The 19,090-nt window shown below is 36.8% G+C and overlaps 1 protein-coding gene across 2 annotated transcripts in view; it reads right to left on the bottom strand.

Moving 5' to 3' along the window:
* Window positions 1-4,931: 4,931 nt before the first annotated feature.
* GPR63 (G protein-coupled receptor 63) overlaps window positions 4,932-19,090 on the bottom strand; it is a 37,677-nt gene continuing 23,518 nt past the window's right edge. The window contains exons 2-3 of one of the 2 annotated variants that reach the window (XM_074397687.1): window positions 8,696-10,129; window positions 4,932-6,591 (exon numbers count right to left, since the gene is read on the bottom strand). In XM_074397687.1, coding sequence (XP_074253788.1) covers window positions 8,720-9,979 — 1,260 coding nt within the window. In that variant the 5' untranslated portion in view covers window positions 9,980-10,129 and the 3' untranslated portion in view covers window positions 4,932-6,591; window positions 8,696-8,719. Of the gene's footprint in view, window positions 10,130-19,090 lie in introns of both variants that reach the window. The other variant, XM_010333774.3, reaches the window with a different exon arrangement.

The raw sequence follows: 19,090 nt of genomic DNA, 5'->3' as shown, positions 1-19,090 counted from the left end.
TGACTGGCATCACACCTTTGTTAGATTACATTTCTGTATATCCCTTCAGTATGCATCTTGTTTTACTGTATATTTGTTTTCACGAGAAGGCTTTTGCCCTTGGGAGAGATCAAGTAGAACCCAATAGCAGCTTGGCAATAGCAACCTTCACACACATTCACATATTGTGATGTCTTTCAGTCTAGGTTAACCATAGCTTTTGAGATTACCTTTGGGAAAATTGTATAAGAAAAATCCTTTATTCCCTCCTGTCAGAGAGAAATGTCTTCTGTGCCATTTACAGTTACCTTGCTAATGAGATGAGTCCACATAGAGGAGGTGTATCTCTGGCTGACAGCTTCCCAAGGACTCCCAGCATCTATGAACAAAGAGTTCTTCCAGTGTAAGCCCAGAAAAGCAAAAGTGATAGCAATACTTACCATAGCAGGTGGGCTATGGAAGGCCAGCTTTCGTCCCCTCAGAAGTTTAAGACCAGGCGGAGGAGATGAATTCTTTAAAAAAAAAGTTTTTATTTAAAATATTATAAAAGTTCCATTATTATTGCTTCTACTAATTAAAATGTACCTATTAGATTAAGATATTTTCCAGAATCATTTGTCTAGCCTCTTCTCACTTGACAAGTTTTTCCAAACCTTGCAACCTAACTATTCAGCCGTTTCCTTTCTGACAGTAAAATCTTACTGACTCGAGTGAAGTGAAAAGAGCTCTAAAGTTGGGAGTTGGGGAGTCGGGTCTGAATCCCAGCTCTCTCTCCTAACTGCTGCACAAATTTGGTCAAGTCATTTAATTGCCCCAGAACTAGTTCCCTGTCTGCTTATTAGGACATAATGTATTCAAAAACCTCTAATGGAGGTTCTGTCACAAAACAGATGATAAATTACATAATTTTAAAATATTCTGTCTCATTATTTTCAAATGTATCTAACAAATTACAGTACCACAGTTTTTTGGGACAGATTTTTATACCAATTACTTAATTGATTAAGCAATTATAATTCTTGTAACAATCATGAGTTTAAGAGTATCTTAAAATGGCACCATTACATAACACATTGAAAGTTTCGTGACACAGCAAGAATTTCAAAGTTGATGTGGAGACCCAAAGGACCCCAACTTCCTGCTCAGCAGTGATATATCTTTGACAGTTAAATATGCTCCAGTAACAATTTATATTATTAATTGGTTTAATCAACCTTAAACTATATACAAAGTGCCTGCTTATCCCAAATTCCAAACTGATGGATTGTTACTGTATTTATATATACATAGACCTTTTTTTGGTTTGTTTTTGAGACAGAGTCTTGCTCAGTCATCCAAGCTGGAGTGCAGTGGTGCAATCTCAGCTCATTGCAACCTCTGCCTCCCGAGTTCAAGCGATTCTCATGTCTCAGCCTTCCAAGTAGCTGGGATTACAGGTATGAGCCACCATGCCCAGATAATTTTTGTATTTTATTAAATACGGGGTTTCACCATGTTGGTCAGGCTGGTTTTGAACTCCTAGGCTCAAGCAATCTGCTTGCCTCAGCCCCCAACTGCTAGGATTACAGGTGCAAGCCACCATGCCTAGCCATAGATAGACATTTAATGACACTCAGAGAAATCCCACTGGGTCAATTTATATATGAAGATGCCAGTATGATTCTGATCCCCACACACTGATTCTTCTGAACATTGGTTTTCTCCTTCATTGTTTAAAAAAAAAATAAAAAAATAAAAACAACATATACTAACAAAATTAACTGAGTGCCTACCATATCCCAGGTCTGACTCAACACTGGGGATGCAGCAGTAAGCAAAACACTGCTTACTGGCTCGAGGGGCTCAGTCTGGTGCGCAGAATCACTTCTCAGGGTGAGCTCTTTCACAGGAGTTTTCCTCTGTGGAACTGCTGAAATCCTTGGCAGTTCTTACTCTGGGTTTTCCTTCCCCAGAACACAAGCAGGTGGCTCCAGCAGGGGTATGGTACAGGGGAGAGCAGTGATCAGGAAAGCCTCACACTGCCTCCTCCATTTAGGCCCCACCCAGCCTTGCCAGATCTTCATCACCTCCACCTCCTTTCCCTCATTCCTGGCTACTACAGATAATCCCCAATATTTCAGACAGATTTGTATATAATGGAACCCTAATTATACACCAGGGTGAAGGTCTATTCAAAAGGAGTTCTGGGATCCACGTGATCTGAACAAAGTAGCTGGGTGCTCCAATATTTCTGCTGCAGTCAGCAGGTTCTGTGAATGCTCTGACATTAGATAGTGTATCCCAGGCTCCCAGGGCCCCAGTCAGCCTCATAGTCTTATTTATGACTAATATCCACATCTGATGTGGATATTAATGCTGATTATCTGATGCATGAAGTGTAATATTCATTATGACATTTAGTAAGTTCTTCTCACAAGGGGCTTGATTCTGTTTTCAGAGAATAATAGGGGAAGGTGACCTAGATATGAATCCTAGCTGTTCCTGAAAAATGTACTTACCTCCTTGGGAACAGTTACCTCAGCTAGAAAAGGGAAAATATTGTGCATTAAAATAGATTGAAAGTGTATTTTGACCATAATTAGTGGCCAAAATAGGGCATCTGTTATTATTAGTACTATTGTACTTTCACACTTAGAATATTATAACTATAAATGTTTTCAAATTCCTTAAAAGTATTGCCTTTAATAAGTATCACAGAGAATGAGAGCTTATACAGAAAGGACATTAATTTACCTAATCATCTGATTATTACTCCATTTTAAGGAAGTTTCAAAATCAAGTGAAAATCAGAGCAAAAAAATGGTGCCCTGTGATTATGCACATTAAATGTAGTTAGAATGTGTACACCATCCTCTGCAACGTTTAACTTTGTCATTTTATTATTAAACTCCCACTCACGCAACACAGATTTATGTGACTGTATTTTTGGATCACTACCTCCAGCATCATAGGATTTTATTTCATACAGTACTTTAAATTTGAAGATCGCCATTGTGATGGTCTTCTGATGAGTTAATTTAGCTAGGCTATAGTTCCATTATTCCATCAAATACTAATCTAGGTGTTGCTGTTAAGATATTTTGTAGATGTGATTAAAGTCTATAATCAGTCCACATTAACTAAAAGAGATTAACCTAGATAATCTGGATGAACTGATTCAAGCAGTTTAACGGCCCAAAGAGTAGAGCTGAGGTTTCCCTAAGAAACTCCATCTGTGGACAGCACCTTCAGTCTGTGCCTGAGAGTTCCAGTCTTCCCTTCCTGAAAGCCTGCCTTTCATATTTCGGACATGCCTAGCCAGCCCTACAATCATGTAAGCTAATTCTCTGCAATAAATCTTAATCTATTCTACTAGTTCTGCTTCTCTGGTTAAATCTTGACTGATATAGCCATGCAATTCTTATTCTTTTTCTTTTTTATATTAAATCTAATTGCACCTTGATGTGAAGGTAGAAATGGCTCTATAAAGGTTCTCTTTATTATGGATGGATTGAGTGAGGTTCATTATTCTCACAGCAGATGTGAATATGGTTTTAATTCAACATGTTGCTTTATTATCTATTTTGCTGTATCTTTCTTACCTTTTTGTGTCAGAAGGAAACATCAAATGTAGATTCAATAACACTCTGCTTTTGTAAATTAATCTTCTTTTGTGACTGTGACTTAAAACTTCACGTTTAACTGGCACAAAATTGAAACTCATATACAAATAATGTTTCCTTCGGATTTGTAAGGAGAGAAAGGTCTTTGATTTTAGAAATGGAAATTCAGTATGAAATCATTTCATCAAAATAGAAGCAGACATTATCACTGCTTTGCCAAACTGACAATCTAATTTTAAATAACTCAGCAGAAAATTTTCATCACTTCCCTAGACATAATTTTTTAAAACTGTTTAACAGCTTTATAACTCTACTAACAGGTGTTGACTTTACTACTATTTTTGTTTGTTTGTTTTTGAGATGGAGTCTTACTCTGTCACCCAGGCTGGAGTGCAATGCCTCGATCTCAGCTCACTGCAACCTCCACCTCCCAGGTTCAAGAGATTCTCCTGCCTCAGCCTCTGAAGCAGCTGGGATTACAGGCGCCCACCACCATGCCTAGCTAATTTTTTGTATTGAGATGGGGTTTCACTATGTTGGCCAGGCTGGTCTCAAACTCCTGACCTCATGGTCCACTCACCTCAGCCTCCCAAAGTGGTAGGAATACAGGCATGAGCCCCCGTGCCTGGCCCTATACTACTAGTTTTTTTCCTTACCATTTCATCTTTAACTACTCTGAGAACTTCTCAAACTAGACTACAGTTATATGCACACAGGCCTTGAGAGCTAATTTGAAAATAATCCCAAGGCAGCAGAATTTGAAGCTAAATTCAGGTTTTCATTTATCCATGACAAACTTTTCTAAATGAGATGCAGTAGTCCTTAAAAAAAAAAAAAAAAAAAAAAAAAAAAAAAAAAAAAAAAAAAAACTCCACTTTAGAAATGTTAAACATTTATTTATTTTCTTATCAGGAGCTCTTTTCTTGGTTGCGCAAAGAACCATATTTGTTTGATATTTAAATACTAGAACCCATAATTCAAGGTGTTTTTCTTTTTCCTATACAGGTCAGTTACTATTGTAAAATAAATTAATTTTCATTACAAAGGTCTAGTACCAATAGATAAGTAAGAAATTTATCATAACTTACCTCCAATAACAAACTTGTGCTTTGATATTTTTTATTTATTATAAAAACTGAGTTTTCAATGAAGGCAGTTTAGCAGGACTATAGTTTTGAAAATAAATCTGAACGTAGCCATTCTTTAAACTTAAATTTTTTGTAAAATAAAATGTCAAGCAAGTGAAAACGTTTCTGTGATATATACAGAAATGATACATCTGTAAATATTTTCACATAAACAAAAACAAAGATCAAGAAAAAAATTAAATAGCTTTATGGGCAACAGAAATACACAGATTAAAAAGGTTTTTTATTTTACTTCAATGCTTCCATTGAACACAACTGGCAGAGCAATAGGAATCAGATAAATCTTTACATTTCTTCAGGGAATTACACGTAATAAAGACACCTTTCTAGAATAAAATAAAATATTAGCATAATTAGACTCCTAAAAGTCATGCCTTTCAATTAAGTCACTCTTTTTGCTCTACTGTGAAACTATACACTTTATCAGAATTTTGCCAGTTGAGAGAAAATAAAGCTAACACTGGCAAGATCCAGCACAAACACAGGTAGCAACAAATTAGGCACAGTGATGTGTGGATTTTCCTCTCAATGTGGATTACCCATGCCTAGGAGATAATGGCTTACAATGCAAAACAAACATTGTGGGATAAAACAGATGATATTTAAATAGATATAGTTTCTATAAGGATGTTTCCTAAAGTGTTTCTCAGGGACTACCTGAGCCAGTCTGGCAGAGTGCTCAAAAAACAAAAATGCACATTCCTGGACTCAACCACAGACCTTCTGGGGGCCCAAAAATCTGGACTGTTAACAAGATCCCTTGGGGATGCTTAAACACATATTAAAGTTTAAATAACATTACTTCATACTATTTGGAATTTCTCTTGCATCTTTCTTTTGACCACAAATATTTCATTATCTCTTTTCATGCTTCTTACTATCCAGAAGGAAAAACAGGCAAACTGAAAACCATTTCTGATTATGCCTGTCAGCAGTAAGAATTAGTAGTGGTATATTTTCCCACCTCAAGAAAATATGGGGCAATAGACAACATATGATTTTGCACCTACATTTCTCTAAGGTGCTCCGTAGTACTTATTTTTAAAGCTTTCAAAAGGTATACATAATAACAAATGTTCAAAATGGTTTGTAAACTCTCATCAGATCAAGATTATCCAGTGTAAAAAGAACTGCTGTTCAGTGCTGTTGCTGAATTCTCACAAAGACCCCTTCATAATCTTTGTTCACAAACAGGGAGCATCTCAGCAGGCACTCCAGAGCCCTCACCAAATGTGGCACTGCCTATTACGCAGTATGAAAGTACCTAGAGACTGCCCATAAAACAGGAACAAAGAAAACAAAGCTCAGTTTCAACTCCAGCCACAAAGGAGTCTTCATGACCTACCAATATGTAAGATAAATACATATCATGCTGACTTTCCTCAGAGAAAGTCTAATCAAAAATGTCCTTATCGATATCTGCTTGAAATCCAGTTTATATTGAAAATGGAAAGCATAATACACTTCAACATGCTACTAGTATCTACTACAGTGCTTATGTCCTATAAATTCCCTATGGACAAAAATAATTTTACCTGTGAATAAAAATTAGAAATTAAAGAGGTAGGTGACTATCATTTGAAGATGATCCCAAAACAACATGTTGAATAATATGCTTGAGTCCCCAAAGAGCTGTTTAGCTGGACAATGAGTTCCAATACCATTACAATTTCCTTAAGAGCAGGGTTTCCCAGGTCTTTCGTGATGTCATCAATCTTTCAATACCCTAACTCCTGATACGGTGCCACAAGCTCTTCAGACATTTAATATTAGAAATAGCTAATGAAGTAAAATGTGAAGAAGTAATACTGGAGACCAAAGGGTGATGCTGAAGTCATCTAGGCTCTTCAAGTATCTACACCCTAGTATGGAGGAAAACACATTTGACAGGACATTAGAGATTCATCTAATCCAATTCTCTGGTTTTACAAATGAAGAAATAGAAGCTTATTTTTTCCACTGGCTCACAAAGCACTAATATCCTGAAAAGATGCTATAAATACATGGTTAACTTACCTAATTAGTCAATGATGTACCTAAGTGGCTACACTTTCAGCCCTTATTCCTGTAGGCTGTTTTATAAAGTGAGCCACTGGTAACAGAGAAGCTGACCAAGGCCCTAGATGCACCCTGGGGGCAGAGTGTCAGCAAGAGAAAAATGATTTGAAATGCCAGACATGCCCTATTAAAACTTGTTCTAGGCTCAAACCAGGATTCATTTTCCCTTCTTTGTAGGAAACAAACATCTGAGCACATTCATAAACTCCAGCTCTGCTAGGGCAAGCATTGGGGCAACAATGCTATTCTGTGCAGAACACTTAGAACTAACACAGGTGGACAACTGGAAACCTCTAAACCCTCAGAGGCAAGACCTACACAGAGCTATCTTTAATTTTTCAATAACTATTAGTCACTTGTTTTGCAAATTAAAAAAAAAAAGTTCAAAAGTGGTTGTAGACCAGGTATGGTGGCTCACACGCCTGTAATACCAACACTTTGGGAGGCCAAGGCAGGCAGATCATTTGAGCTTAGGAGTCTGAGACCAGCCTGGGCAACATGGCAAAACCTTGTCTCTACAAAAGAAAATGCAAAAAATTAGCTGGGTGTGGTGGCACACACCTGTGTGAGTGGTCACAGCTATTCAGAAGGCTGAGAGAGAAGGATCGCCTGAGCCTGAGAGGTTGAGGCTGCAGTGAGCCATGACCACACCACTGCATTCCAGCCTGGGTGACAGAGTGAGACTCTGTCTCCAAAAAACAACAAAAAAAGTAGTTGTAAGTAATTTTTTTTTTCTATTTTCCAGTGTTTCTGTAATGCGTCCATATTTCTTCTGGTAATAAGAAAATAAAGGCTAATTTTTAAAATGAATATTTTAGTCTAAAAATTAAAGGATGCATAGAATTCCCTCTACTATGAGACATCTAAACTGAATGAAGTGTCTGCGTGGCACAGTGGAACAGTGCAGCCTTAGGATTCTGACAGATTTTTGGATCCCAGCTCTACCACTAACCTTGGGCAGGCTTTTAATTCCTCTGAGACCTGCTTTCTTCATATGTAAAAAAATAATAATACCTACCTCACAACCTGTGAGGATAAAATGATGCACAGTTCCTGACACATAGTAGGTACCCATAAATGTCAACCCCTTCTTCATATACTCTACAAAAACCCTTGGGTAAAAGGAATCACCATAGCCTGCACCAGCACCCACCATCCCCCTCACTACATTCCCCTTTTAAATTTGCAAGAACGCCATATTCTCAATTTCTCCCTGTTGCTCTGAAGAGTTGCTATTGTGCTTAGAAAACTTTCTACATTTTACATTCTCTCTTTTACAACTGTACATGCAGATAAAACATTTATTAAACTATCTTCCCATAAATGGTAATGCATGTTTCCTAAAGCACATGTATAGAAACAATTCTGAAAAATAAGACTGAATTAATTTGTACGTTGTCTCTTAAAGTGCACCAGAGTAAATAGTAATGATCTCTCAAATGTCACTAACCTTCTTGGGTTAGTTTTTAAAATAAAACTAAATATATATTGATGGAGGTGTTTGGCTCCAACGTGATGGCAAAATGCAGCAGTGTCTTCCAGAATAAAAAAGTATTGATAAACTCAACTAAGCATACCTTAGCAGCATACAAAATGCCTACAATTCAGTGTAACTGCAGGCTCAATAAAGCACAATCCTGATTCTTACTATGAAAACAAAATCAGTCAAGGAAAAGCTCCAAAACCAAAGAACCATCTCTTCACCCTAAATTGAGGGTTTCTACTGAACCCTGGAGGTAATATTTGTAATCACTTTCCTATTGTTTATTCTTGGTAACAACTATAATTACCATTCTTTCTTTACACTGCTCACAAACATACATATATAAACGCTATAAAAAAACAATAAAGTATAAGTAGAGAAGCTATGAGAAAGAAAATTCAATGTCAATAATGAACAACCATCACCAAATTGTGAGTCAGTTCCAATATTCACACCACTGTCCGATGTTCCCCACACACGTAGACAGCACTGGGACGTATCCGTCGCCTCGTGTGACCAGGGAGCTGAGGCAAAAACTTGAAGGACTTAGGCATCATGTCCAGGCAAGCATCATGGAATTTCTTAATCCTCCAGTAGTAGATCAGTGGATTCAATGCAGACTTGAGGTAGCAGAGCCAGAGTAGCCAGGTGCTAATCTCAAAAAAGTTGTGCTGATAGTAAAAGTGCTCACTGAATGTTGCCACAAGGCTGTAAGTGGTGAACGGGGCCCAGCAGACAATGAAGACAGCAAAGAGAATCAAAATAGTGGTGAAGGCACGTGTTTTAAAGCCCATGTCAATGCTCATCTGGAAAGGTCTCTGTAGACTCATAAGACCCAGTTTGCTGGCCTGACTGAGGCATATACCTTCAGGGTAGCTATGGATTCTCAAGGCATTGTGCCGAAGGGTGTTGAGTATGCCCATAAATGAATACAGTATTACCAGGAAGGGTATGAAGAAAGAAATGAGAGAAATCAAAATCACATAAGCCTGGTAGCCTGGATTGGTTGTGTATCCAAACACACACTGGGGAGCTCGGGAAGGTATCTGCAGGTCAGGGTTTCCTACAGCTAAAGGAAAAGCTACACAAAAGGAAGTTGCCCAAGAAACTGCAATCAGAACCTTAGCTCTATAAGGGTTTAGCTTATCCTGCCTCTGGACTATAATAAGGAATCTATCTATGCTAATGATGAGCAGGATCGCTACTCCTTCTATCACAAATAACCAGAAAAACATAGCAGATACCCTACAGAAGAATTTCCCAAAAATCCATCGGGTAGTAAGAATAGTTACCAGGGCAAAAGGCATGTTAAGCACTGCAAGCAGCATGTCTGCAAAAGCCAGGCTGGCAAGGAGGATGTTAATTGCAGATCTCATGGCAGCTTTTTGGTAAACCATGAGGCAAACAACCAAGTTCCCAAGAAAAGACACAAACAGAATGAAAATCATTATAGCAGAAAGGGTGATCTGAAGAGGCAAGTTTAGGCTCTTAAATGCTGCTGGTGTTGTGGGCACAGCTGTGCTATTCACTGTCAAGGAACTCAAACCAGTGGGAGCCATGGTTTCAAAACTATATCTAAGCAGCGGACTGATGTCAGGATGCTGGAATGGTGGAGGAAGTGTAATATTCGTGTAGGTGTTTTCATAGACTACAAATGTTGTGTTGGATGTCCCAGTATGGAATGCAGTCAACACTGCTGAGAAGACCATGGTTTCAGTAGGATGGAAGATGCTAGCAGAGATGCAGGTGTTCTTCAAGCATTTCAACACAGAACAGCAATATCAGGTTCCATTAATGGGCTTGGAAATATATTCTGGAAAACGGACAATGAGTTCCATCTTCCACAAGAGTCCTTTTGCCTGAAAACAAAACCAAAACATAAAAAGTAAATGAGAAATGGTATTTGTAAATAACATTTAACTTCAAGGATGCCTTTCATCATGAAGGATCAGTTTTGCTCTTTTTGACCCTTTAAAAATATGTTAACCTCCAGTGTAGTCAACACTAAAATATTGTGCTGTTACTTTATCTTTAGTCAACTATGGTGGAAATTACATGACATTCATACATAAAGCAAAAGTGCAAGGAATCTCAAAATGTATTACTGCCCCAAAGACCAAAGGTATAATCTTACTGTTAATTTTAAAAATATTTCCAGTGGCTTTCATTTTAATGAAATGTTGATTTTAATTTTCATGGCTTTTCTATCGTTACTGATAATACAGATTTTTTTTTACCTGGTTCTCCTGAGAGAACTATTTTTTTTTTTAATTAATAGTTCTTTGGTACAAGTTCTTACTCTATTTTTACATTAGCACAAAAAACTGGATGACAAAGAAACCTAAAGCGGGTTTCCTACTTCACACATAACAATTACACACTTACATTCTAACAACCTTATAAGTAAATAGTAGGTAATTATCAATGAAGGTCTGAAACATTTTCTTGGCTTGCTGTCTACTTATTTATTTATCCATTAATTCACCTATTTTTTCATTTTTAGATTTTGAATTAAAAAATCGTTCATTTTTAATATCTTCCTAGAAGCTCCACCACCAATCATACTGGAGAAGTTACTCATGTGGAGAAGAAAAATTATAAGTAAGAAGTTTTGGTCATATTTTCAAAAGTTCTATTTTTATTTTTTTCTCTCTCTTTCTATCTCAACTTTATTATTATTATGTTTTTACATTTTTTTGTTTTTGTTTTTGTTTTAAATTTATCTTTTCTTTTTTTTATTGCATTTTAGGTTTTGGGGTACATGTGAAGAACATGCAAGATTGCTGCATAGGTACACACATGGCAGTGTGGTTTTCTGCCTTCCGTCCCCTCGCCTGTATCTGTCCTTTCTCCCCATGCTATCTCTTCCCACCTCCCCACCCGCCTGTCCCTCCCCCATTTCCCCCCAATGGACCCCAGTGTGTAGTGCTCCCCTCCTTGTGTCCATGTGTTCTCATTGTTCAACACCCGCCTATGAGTGAGAACATGCGGTGTTTGATTTTCTGCTCTTGTGTCAGTTTGCTGAGAATGATGGTTTCCAGGTTCATCCATGTCCCTACAAAGGACGTGAACTCATCGTTTTTGATGGCTGCGTAATATTCCATGGTGTATATGTACCACATTTTTCCCTATCCAGTCTATCATCGTTGCGCATTTGGGTTGGTTCCAGGTCTTTGCTATTGTAAACAGTGCTGCAATGAACATTTGTGTGCATGTGTCCTTATAGTAGAATGATTTATAATCCTTTGGATATATACCCAGTAATGGGATTGCTGGGTCAAATGGGATTTCTATTTTTAGGTCCTTGAGGAATCGCCACACTGTCTTCCACAATGGTTGAATTAATTTACATTCCCACCAACAGTGTAAAAGTGTTCCTATTTCTCCACATCCTCTCCAGCATCTGTTGTTTCCAGATTTTTTAATGATCGCCATTCTAACTGGTGTGACACGGTATCTCAATGTGGTTTTGATTTGCATTTCTCTAATGACCAGTGATAAAGTTCTATTTTTCTAAAGCTCTCTTTGCTTCTCATGGTCTGCCTTCTCTCCCAAGTCCACCGACTTTCATCCTTTCTTTTCTGTTATGTACACATCTATCTTCTGTATTTTCTTCTCCCGAAAAAGCCAGTCTTATTTTGTGTTAGCAACTTGATCAGAATATTTCAACCAAATAACAAAGAATGAAGATGTTAAAGGAGAAGTGACTAGAAAAATGTTCGAGTATGAAGAGTCTATTCAAGAAAACTTAGAAACATAGTTAGTTAGCTTGCTCCAAAAAGTTTATCACCTTTCTCTTGTCCTAACCTCCAATTTCTTACTCATATATCTGCAATTCTAGAGTTTTCTGCAAGGGACTTTCTTAATCTGCTGTTTTACTCACACATTTCGTGGTATGGATTTTTCCTTCTGTAGGTCTTTACTGGAGAGGTAACCTCTTTATAGTTAGAAAGAGGTCTCTGGATTTCTGCCTAGATTCCTTTAATAAGCTCTTTAAAGACTGGGGAAAAAAATAAATGCACAGAAGTTTAAAACAAAATTGCAATTTACTCATTATTTTGACTTAGAATTAGTCATTGGTTTTAAGGGTCATTGTCAAATTTTCATTCATTCATTTACGGGTGTATGATGGGTAGGGATATCATATTTGTAAGATCCAAGATCCAGCAATGTAGCCAAATCAGGGACTCCCTACCATACCTATATCTCTACAGTCCCATCTTTTTTGTCTAGGGCTGCCTTTATAAAAAGAAGAATCCTTATCTATTCATTCAAATATCTATTCATTCGAAAGCCAACTTTACTACTTACTTTCAATTTTACAGTTTAATTTGTTTGCCCTTACTAGATTTTATCTATCCTTACATATTCAATTTGCAGCAGTTTAGTTTGGCATCTGATCAACCACAAAGGGGCCAAGGGGAAGAGAGAAGTGGTGGTTGGAAGATTACGCCATAATCACCATCAGCCTCTACAGAAGTACCCTACATGTAGATATAATTAAGAATAAAGACTGTGCTTAATTATAAATTAACCTCAATACAAGTCTAACTCTAGAGAAAAATTATAAACAGACAAATGTGTATCTTAAGCCTAATGTGACAGTTAAAACTGTGTTTGACCAAGTAAACGAACATATACCCATCCTGCACTATGACACAGTTTAAAATATTTCATTTCCTTGACCATGTTGAGAAACAAAACAAAAAATGGAATGAAGCCAAAGTAAAACTATAATTTAAAAGATGCCTTTTAACTTGTTATGTCTGCATAGTCATAATTATCTACCATCAAAGCCTCCCATAACTATAAAAACTTCTAACAATTCATTCAATATTTCATCAAATATTTATTTAAGAACCTACTCTGTACCAGGTACAAAACAGAAAATGATGAGCAAATAAATGGTTTCTAAATTTCTGGTTAAAAATGCAGACTGCCACAGAACAATTTACTCTCAATACTTTCAGGGAAATGGGCTTTGAAGAAACTGAAACAATCCTGTAGATCCCTAGAGAATCTCTGGATGCCAGTTACCACAGAAAGTATAGGTAGAGATGAAAACTGGAAAACTGGCTGAAAATCAGAGCCACTGGAACCCCACTCCACACCTAGTTCTCCACCTCTCTGAACAACCATGTGAAGGCACGTACCTCCATTTCAGTAGCCAAACTGGCTCAACTGAACCTGAGAAGCACTACACTCAAAAATATCAGTGCAAGGCTGAAAACAGGGGGACTGAGTGAATGCACATTTAATTTGAGAACCTAGCTCCTTTCGGCATCCTGCTCTCAGACTGCCAGAAGCCAGGCACATGTTGCCCATGCAGAAGACTGAAGAGCTATAATTAAACAGCCACAGAGAAAAAAACCTCTAGATACTAACTTCTGAGGTTTTACAGTTGCTTTGTATATGGAAGTCCACCCACTGTCAAACCAGCCCATGAACACAGAGATTCTAATCAACTTTTCAGTGCCTATTAAATATAAATGATCAATTTCTCTAAGAAATAGTTTAACAAAAAGATTAAACAGAAACATTTTTGTAAACATTATGGAAAGTGGAGGTTATAGTATTCTCTTGGTCCTCTTTCCTTAGTTTTACCTACCTCTGGGGTGCTTTATTTTGTTTTTTTGAGACAGGATCTCACTCTGTCACCCAGGCTGGAGTGCAGTGGCACAATCACAGCTCACTGCAGCCTCAACCTCTCAAGCTCAGGTGGTTCTTCAAGTGTTTTAAATACTTGTTTTATGCTCTGAAAAGGCTATATTCTCCTAGAAGGCAGCCATTGATTTTATTAATCCCATTGTTCCCTACAACCACTATGCTTTGCACATAGTCCAATAAATATTTGATAATTAAATTCATTTGCATTATGTTTTGTGGGATCAATTTTTTGTTTACTTATTTTAATACTCATGAAATATGTACATAATTTTAAAAATAATTAGATAAGTTTTAAGGTGATCATCAAACCCTGTCCCAACCTTCACTCCCTCATTCCTGTTTTTAGAGGTAATCATTCCTAATTATTTTAAAGGTTTTTTTCACATATTTATTCTTTATACATCTAAATAGAAAAAAACACTTTTTGGTTTATCAATTATAGATATTAACTCCTGATTTCCTGTAAGTATAAATGCAGAGTTAGCTGTCACAGCATTTCCCAACTTACTTATCTTACCTTTGTACTATCAAAATCTTTATTTGAAACTTTTGAATTACAGTAGTGTTTGTATTAATGCAGTTAATAAATAGTATATTTACTGATAAACCAACAGAATATTTTCCTTTCTTAACTTTTAGAAATCCTAAAACTAACAATTCACTTATGTATTTATTCTCCGTATTTTTTGTTTTGTTTTGGCTGTTTGAATATTTTTGTGAAGTTTTTTGTTCAAGTCCTTTGCTAACCTTTCAGCTGAGTTGTTTATCTTTTTCTTATAAATTTGTTGGCATTTAAATATACATATATATATACATACACACACGTACATATTTTTCTCAAAGAAGTGGCTGTGTAATTTGTAAAGAACAGAGCTTTATTTTGGCTCACAATTCTGCAGGCTGTGAGAAGTATGGTGCCAGCATCTGCTCCTGATGAGGTTTCAGGAAGCTTAAAATCATGGTGGAAGGTGAAGGGTGAGAGCAAGAATAAGAGAGAGAGAGGGGTTGGTGCCACACCCTTTTTAAAAACCAGATCTTGTGTAACTCAGGGCAAAAACTCACTCACTATTGGGAGGACAGCGTCAAGTCATTCATGAGGGATCCACCCCATGACTCAAATACCTCTCATCAGGCCCAAACCTCCAACATTGGGGATTACATTTCCACATGAAATTTGAAGGAGACAAACATCCAAACCATGCCAGTATCATATTCTATGGTACGGATTCTATTCTGATTCTATTCAGAGCAGGAATCTATGGAAATTATATGATTAATGAAGTTTGGGCTCAGTTCCAACTCCCACTCATCCCAGAACTCATGCTATGGTTATTCTACCAGTTTTGAAATGCAGAGTTAGAATGAACAAACTCAGCAGATTCCCTCACTGCTTCTCTAATCTGTGGAGCAAGGGCTATAATGGTAGGAAAGGTTGACTGCAAACCCCTAGAACTATCTATTTCTACCTATGAAAATAGTAAATCAAAAGCAACATTTCATTCCTGCAGAGATTGCAAAGATTGGAGTTACCATCAAGGACTTGGAAGATGAAGGTGATACTTTCTGCCGTATCTCTATTCAAGTTGCCTCTTTGGCTTTGTAGAAAACAGATGGATTTTAAAGAGTGCAGACACTGTACCAGATGTGGTTTTACTGATGGAACAAATCAATGTATTTGCTGGCATCTGATACATGGCTATTGATCTGTCAAATTCTGGTTTTCTCTATGTGTGTTAGCAAAGACTACTTGAAGCATTTGCTTACCCTACTATCCTACCTGTGGGATCTGTCAAGTCTCTAGCACACTATCATAATCTAATCCACAGGGACTTTGGTTGTACTTCTATTCCACAGAACGTCGTGCTGTCCATTACATGCTGACTACACAGTCTACAGATTCTGCAGGACCTGGCTCAAGTTTCTCGGGGCAGAGACTTCCCACCAGCCCCAGTCCCAGTCCAGTCCTCTGAAATGCTGTGCTCACTGCATATGCTCTAAAGGTTGGCCTTAATTCCACCGATCCCAGGATGCTGGGAAGAATCGAGTGGCACCACTCTGAAAAAACTGCTGCTCTAAAACTCTTCTACTCCGTAACAGATAAACAGAAACTGGCTACTGGTAAAGCCTAGGAGAGGACTAAGGGAATAACCATGTGTTCCAGCCAACTCATTACTGACAGCAGAATAAAACAGGTAGGACTTTGAAATACTGGCTTACTCAGAGCATCTGCTTTTGTCTTGAACAAAATGAAAGTCTAAAAGAAAGAATAATGCCTAAGAGAAAGGAGAGCTCTTGTCTTGGCATTAAGGAGCATCTCTCTCTCATTCTGGACTAGTGGCTGCACTTGAAGGAAAAGATATCACATCACTGTCCTTCTGCTTTTTGGCACACTCTTAGCCAAGAAGAATTTCACTTAGTCCTCTCTTCATCCCAATCTCTCTTCTCATCTAAGAAAGAAATAAAACTGCAAACTAAGAGAGGAAAGAAAAAAATGTATCACATATAAATGTATATTCCTTCCTATATTAGGTCCTTGCTACATATCCAGAGATTCCAATTAAAACAGGGGGAATAGCAGTCAAAGGACACACCAGGATGAAAGTATACTCCTGAGTTCTGTTACGAAAAAGGTGGAACCAGAAATAAAGAACCAACCATTTCACTTCAGAAGCAATTTTCAACTTTATCTCATTCAAAAAAAAAAAAAAAAAAAAGCAATCACTTTCACTGGACAACCTACTTTGCAATTAAAAGAATAGTCCATAAATAAATTTAGATCACTATAACAACATCTACCTTTTTTTTGTTGTTGAATTCGGTTATTCTCTGGTTTATCTGTAAGCAGAGTCAAAGGAAGCTTTGAACAAACAAATAAAAAAAAAACAAACAATAATCACACAGAGTGGGACAGGGTAAGGAAGAGCTTATTTAACGTTATTTTTTATATAGGGCACATTATCATGGCATCAAAATTACACTTATTTGCAAAGTATATCTAACTTAAAACCTATATCCAATAAAGCTAAAGGGAAAAAATGCTGTGTATGTATTTAAATATGAACTACAAGTAGTGTTCTATATTTATAACGCTGCTCCATTCCTAATATATTTCTAATTCCAACCAGAATTCACCACAAAAGAGATGAATTTCTTTACTAATGTTCAAAGGAACATTTAGTTCTCCCATGAACATTTTAAAAATTAGATTATTAAGCACAAGGATTTATTTGCCTTCCTGTTACTTTCCCCCCATAAATGCTAAAAAGAAATTAAACTAAATGTCAGCAAAGGCTCTGTTTCAGAGAATATGCTAAGTGACTTCTGATGACAATTAAAACTGAAACAAAAGTGGCAGGAAAGGTCAGTATTTAATATAAGTGCAAATTAATTGAAAAGTTTAAAATTTACTTTTAAGTGGCTAATAGATTAACCTTCTAGAACCCTTTGAGAAATGCAAAAAACAGAAGTGATAAGTCCTATGGGTGATAGGTTTTGTTCATATTCCCTTTGTCTCTTATTTCTGTTTCTTTTTAATTTTTTTACATTTCATTGATGCATAATATTTTACCTATTCATGGGGTACATGTGAGCATTTGTTACATGTATAGACTGTGTAATAATTAAGTCAGGGTATCTGGAGTATCCATCATCTAGAGTATTTAACATTTTTATGTGTTGGTAACATTTCAAGTTCTCTCTTCTAGCCAGTTTGAAATATAAAGAACATTGTTGCTAACTATAGTCACCCTACTCTGCTACTGAACATTAGAACTTACATCTTCTATTTAACTATATGTTTGTATCCATTAACCAATCTCTCTTCATCGCCCCTTCCTCTTCTGGTATTTTCCTAGCTTCAGGTATCTATCACTCTATTCTCTACCTCCATGACATAACTTCTTTAGCTCCCACATGAATAAGACATGGTATTTGTCTTTCTGTTCCTGGCTTATTTAACTTACCATAGTGACCTCCAGTTCCATCCATATTGCTGCAAATATCATGCTTTCATTTTTTATGGCTAAATTAGCCTCCATTGTGTACACATACATGTTCTTTATCCCTCTGTCTGTTGATGGACATTTACGTTGATTACATATCTTTGCTATTGTGAATACTGCTATGATAAACATGCAACCACAGGTATCCTTGGATATACAAATTCCTTCCCCTTTGAATACATACCCAGTACTGAAATTACTGAATTGTATGGTAGTTCTACCCTTTGTTTTTAGAGAAAACTTGATACTGACCCAGTGGTCATTCAAGAGCATGTTTTATTTCCATATAGTTGTAAAATTTCCAAAGTTCCTCCTGTTACTGATTTCTACTTTTATTCTATTGCCATCTGCAAAGATACTTGATATGGTTTCGATTCTGTTGAGATTTGTTTTGCATCCCAACATATGGTTTATCCTAGAAAAATGTTCCATGTGCTGATGGGAAGAATGTGTGTTCTGTAGCTGTTGGATGAAATCGTCTGAAAATATCTGGTAGGGCCAATCCAAGATTTCTTTGTTTATTTTCTGCCTAGATGATATAATGCTGAGAATGGGGTGTGAGGTCCCATACATATTCTTGAGTCTCCCCTACAAGTCTGTTTTACTTTTGAGATATCTTCTATTCTTTGATCTTTATCTCCGAGCAATGACTACAATTATATACTCTCTGTCTCTGAGGAATACCTATGATTTATTAACATAAGCATGAGCCATAAAGATAGCATCATATGAACATCTGCATAAGACTACCAGATACTAAAGTGGGATACAAAACCTTATGTAAAGGGTGGTACTATTTGAAATGTAAGATATTAAAAAATTACTATAAAAATGTAACAAAAAAGAAAACAATTCAAGTATTATTTTTTACTTCAAAGCAAAAGAAAAATAATTTTTGTAATGACATTCAAAGGTACTCAGAAAATAACCCACAGACTTGTTCATTTTCCAACTTTATATCTAATACATAAATATCATATACATATAAAACCTTAGTAAGTTTTCAAGCAAAGAAGGAAATGTAAATTACAGATGAGGAAGCTGAGCCACAAGGAAGCTATATAACTTGCCCAAGGCCACACAGCTGGTAAACAGTAGAACAAGGATTAGAACTCAGGTTAACTGCCTCTTGTCTGTGAGTCATCATGATAT

Source organism: Saimiri boliviensis, chromosome 4 (genome assembly GCF_048565385.1).
Source record: "Saimiri boliviensis isolate mSaiBol1 chromosome 4, mSaiBol1.pri, whole genome shotgun sequence".
Lineage (NCBI taxonomy): Eukaryota > Metazoa > Chordata > Mammalia > Primates > Cebidae > Saimiri > Saimiri boliviensis.
Note: the sequence above shows the minus strand (reverse complement) of the source record. Positions and strands in the feature narration are given on the sequence as shown.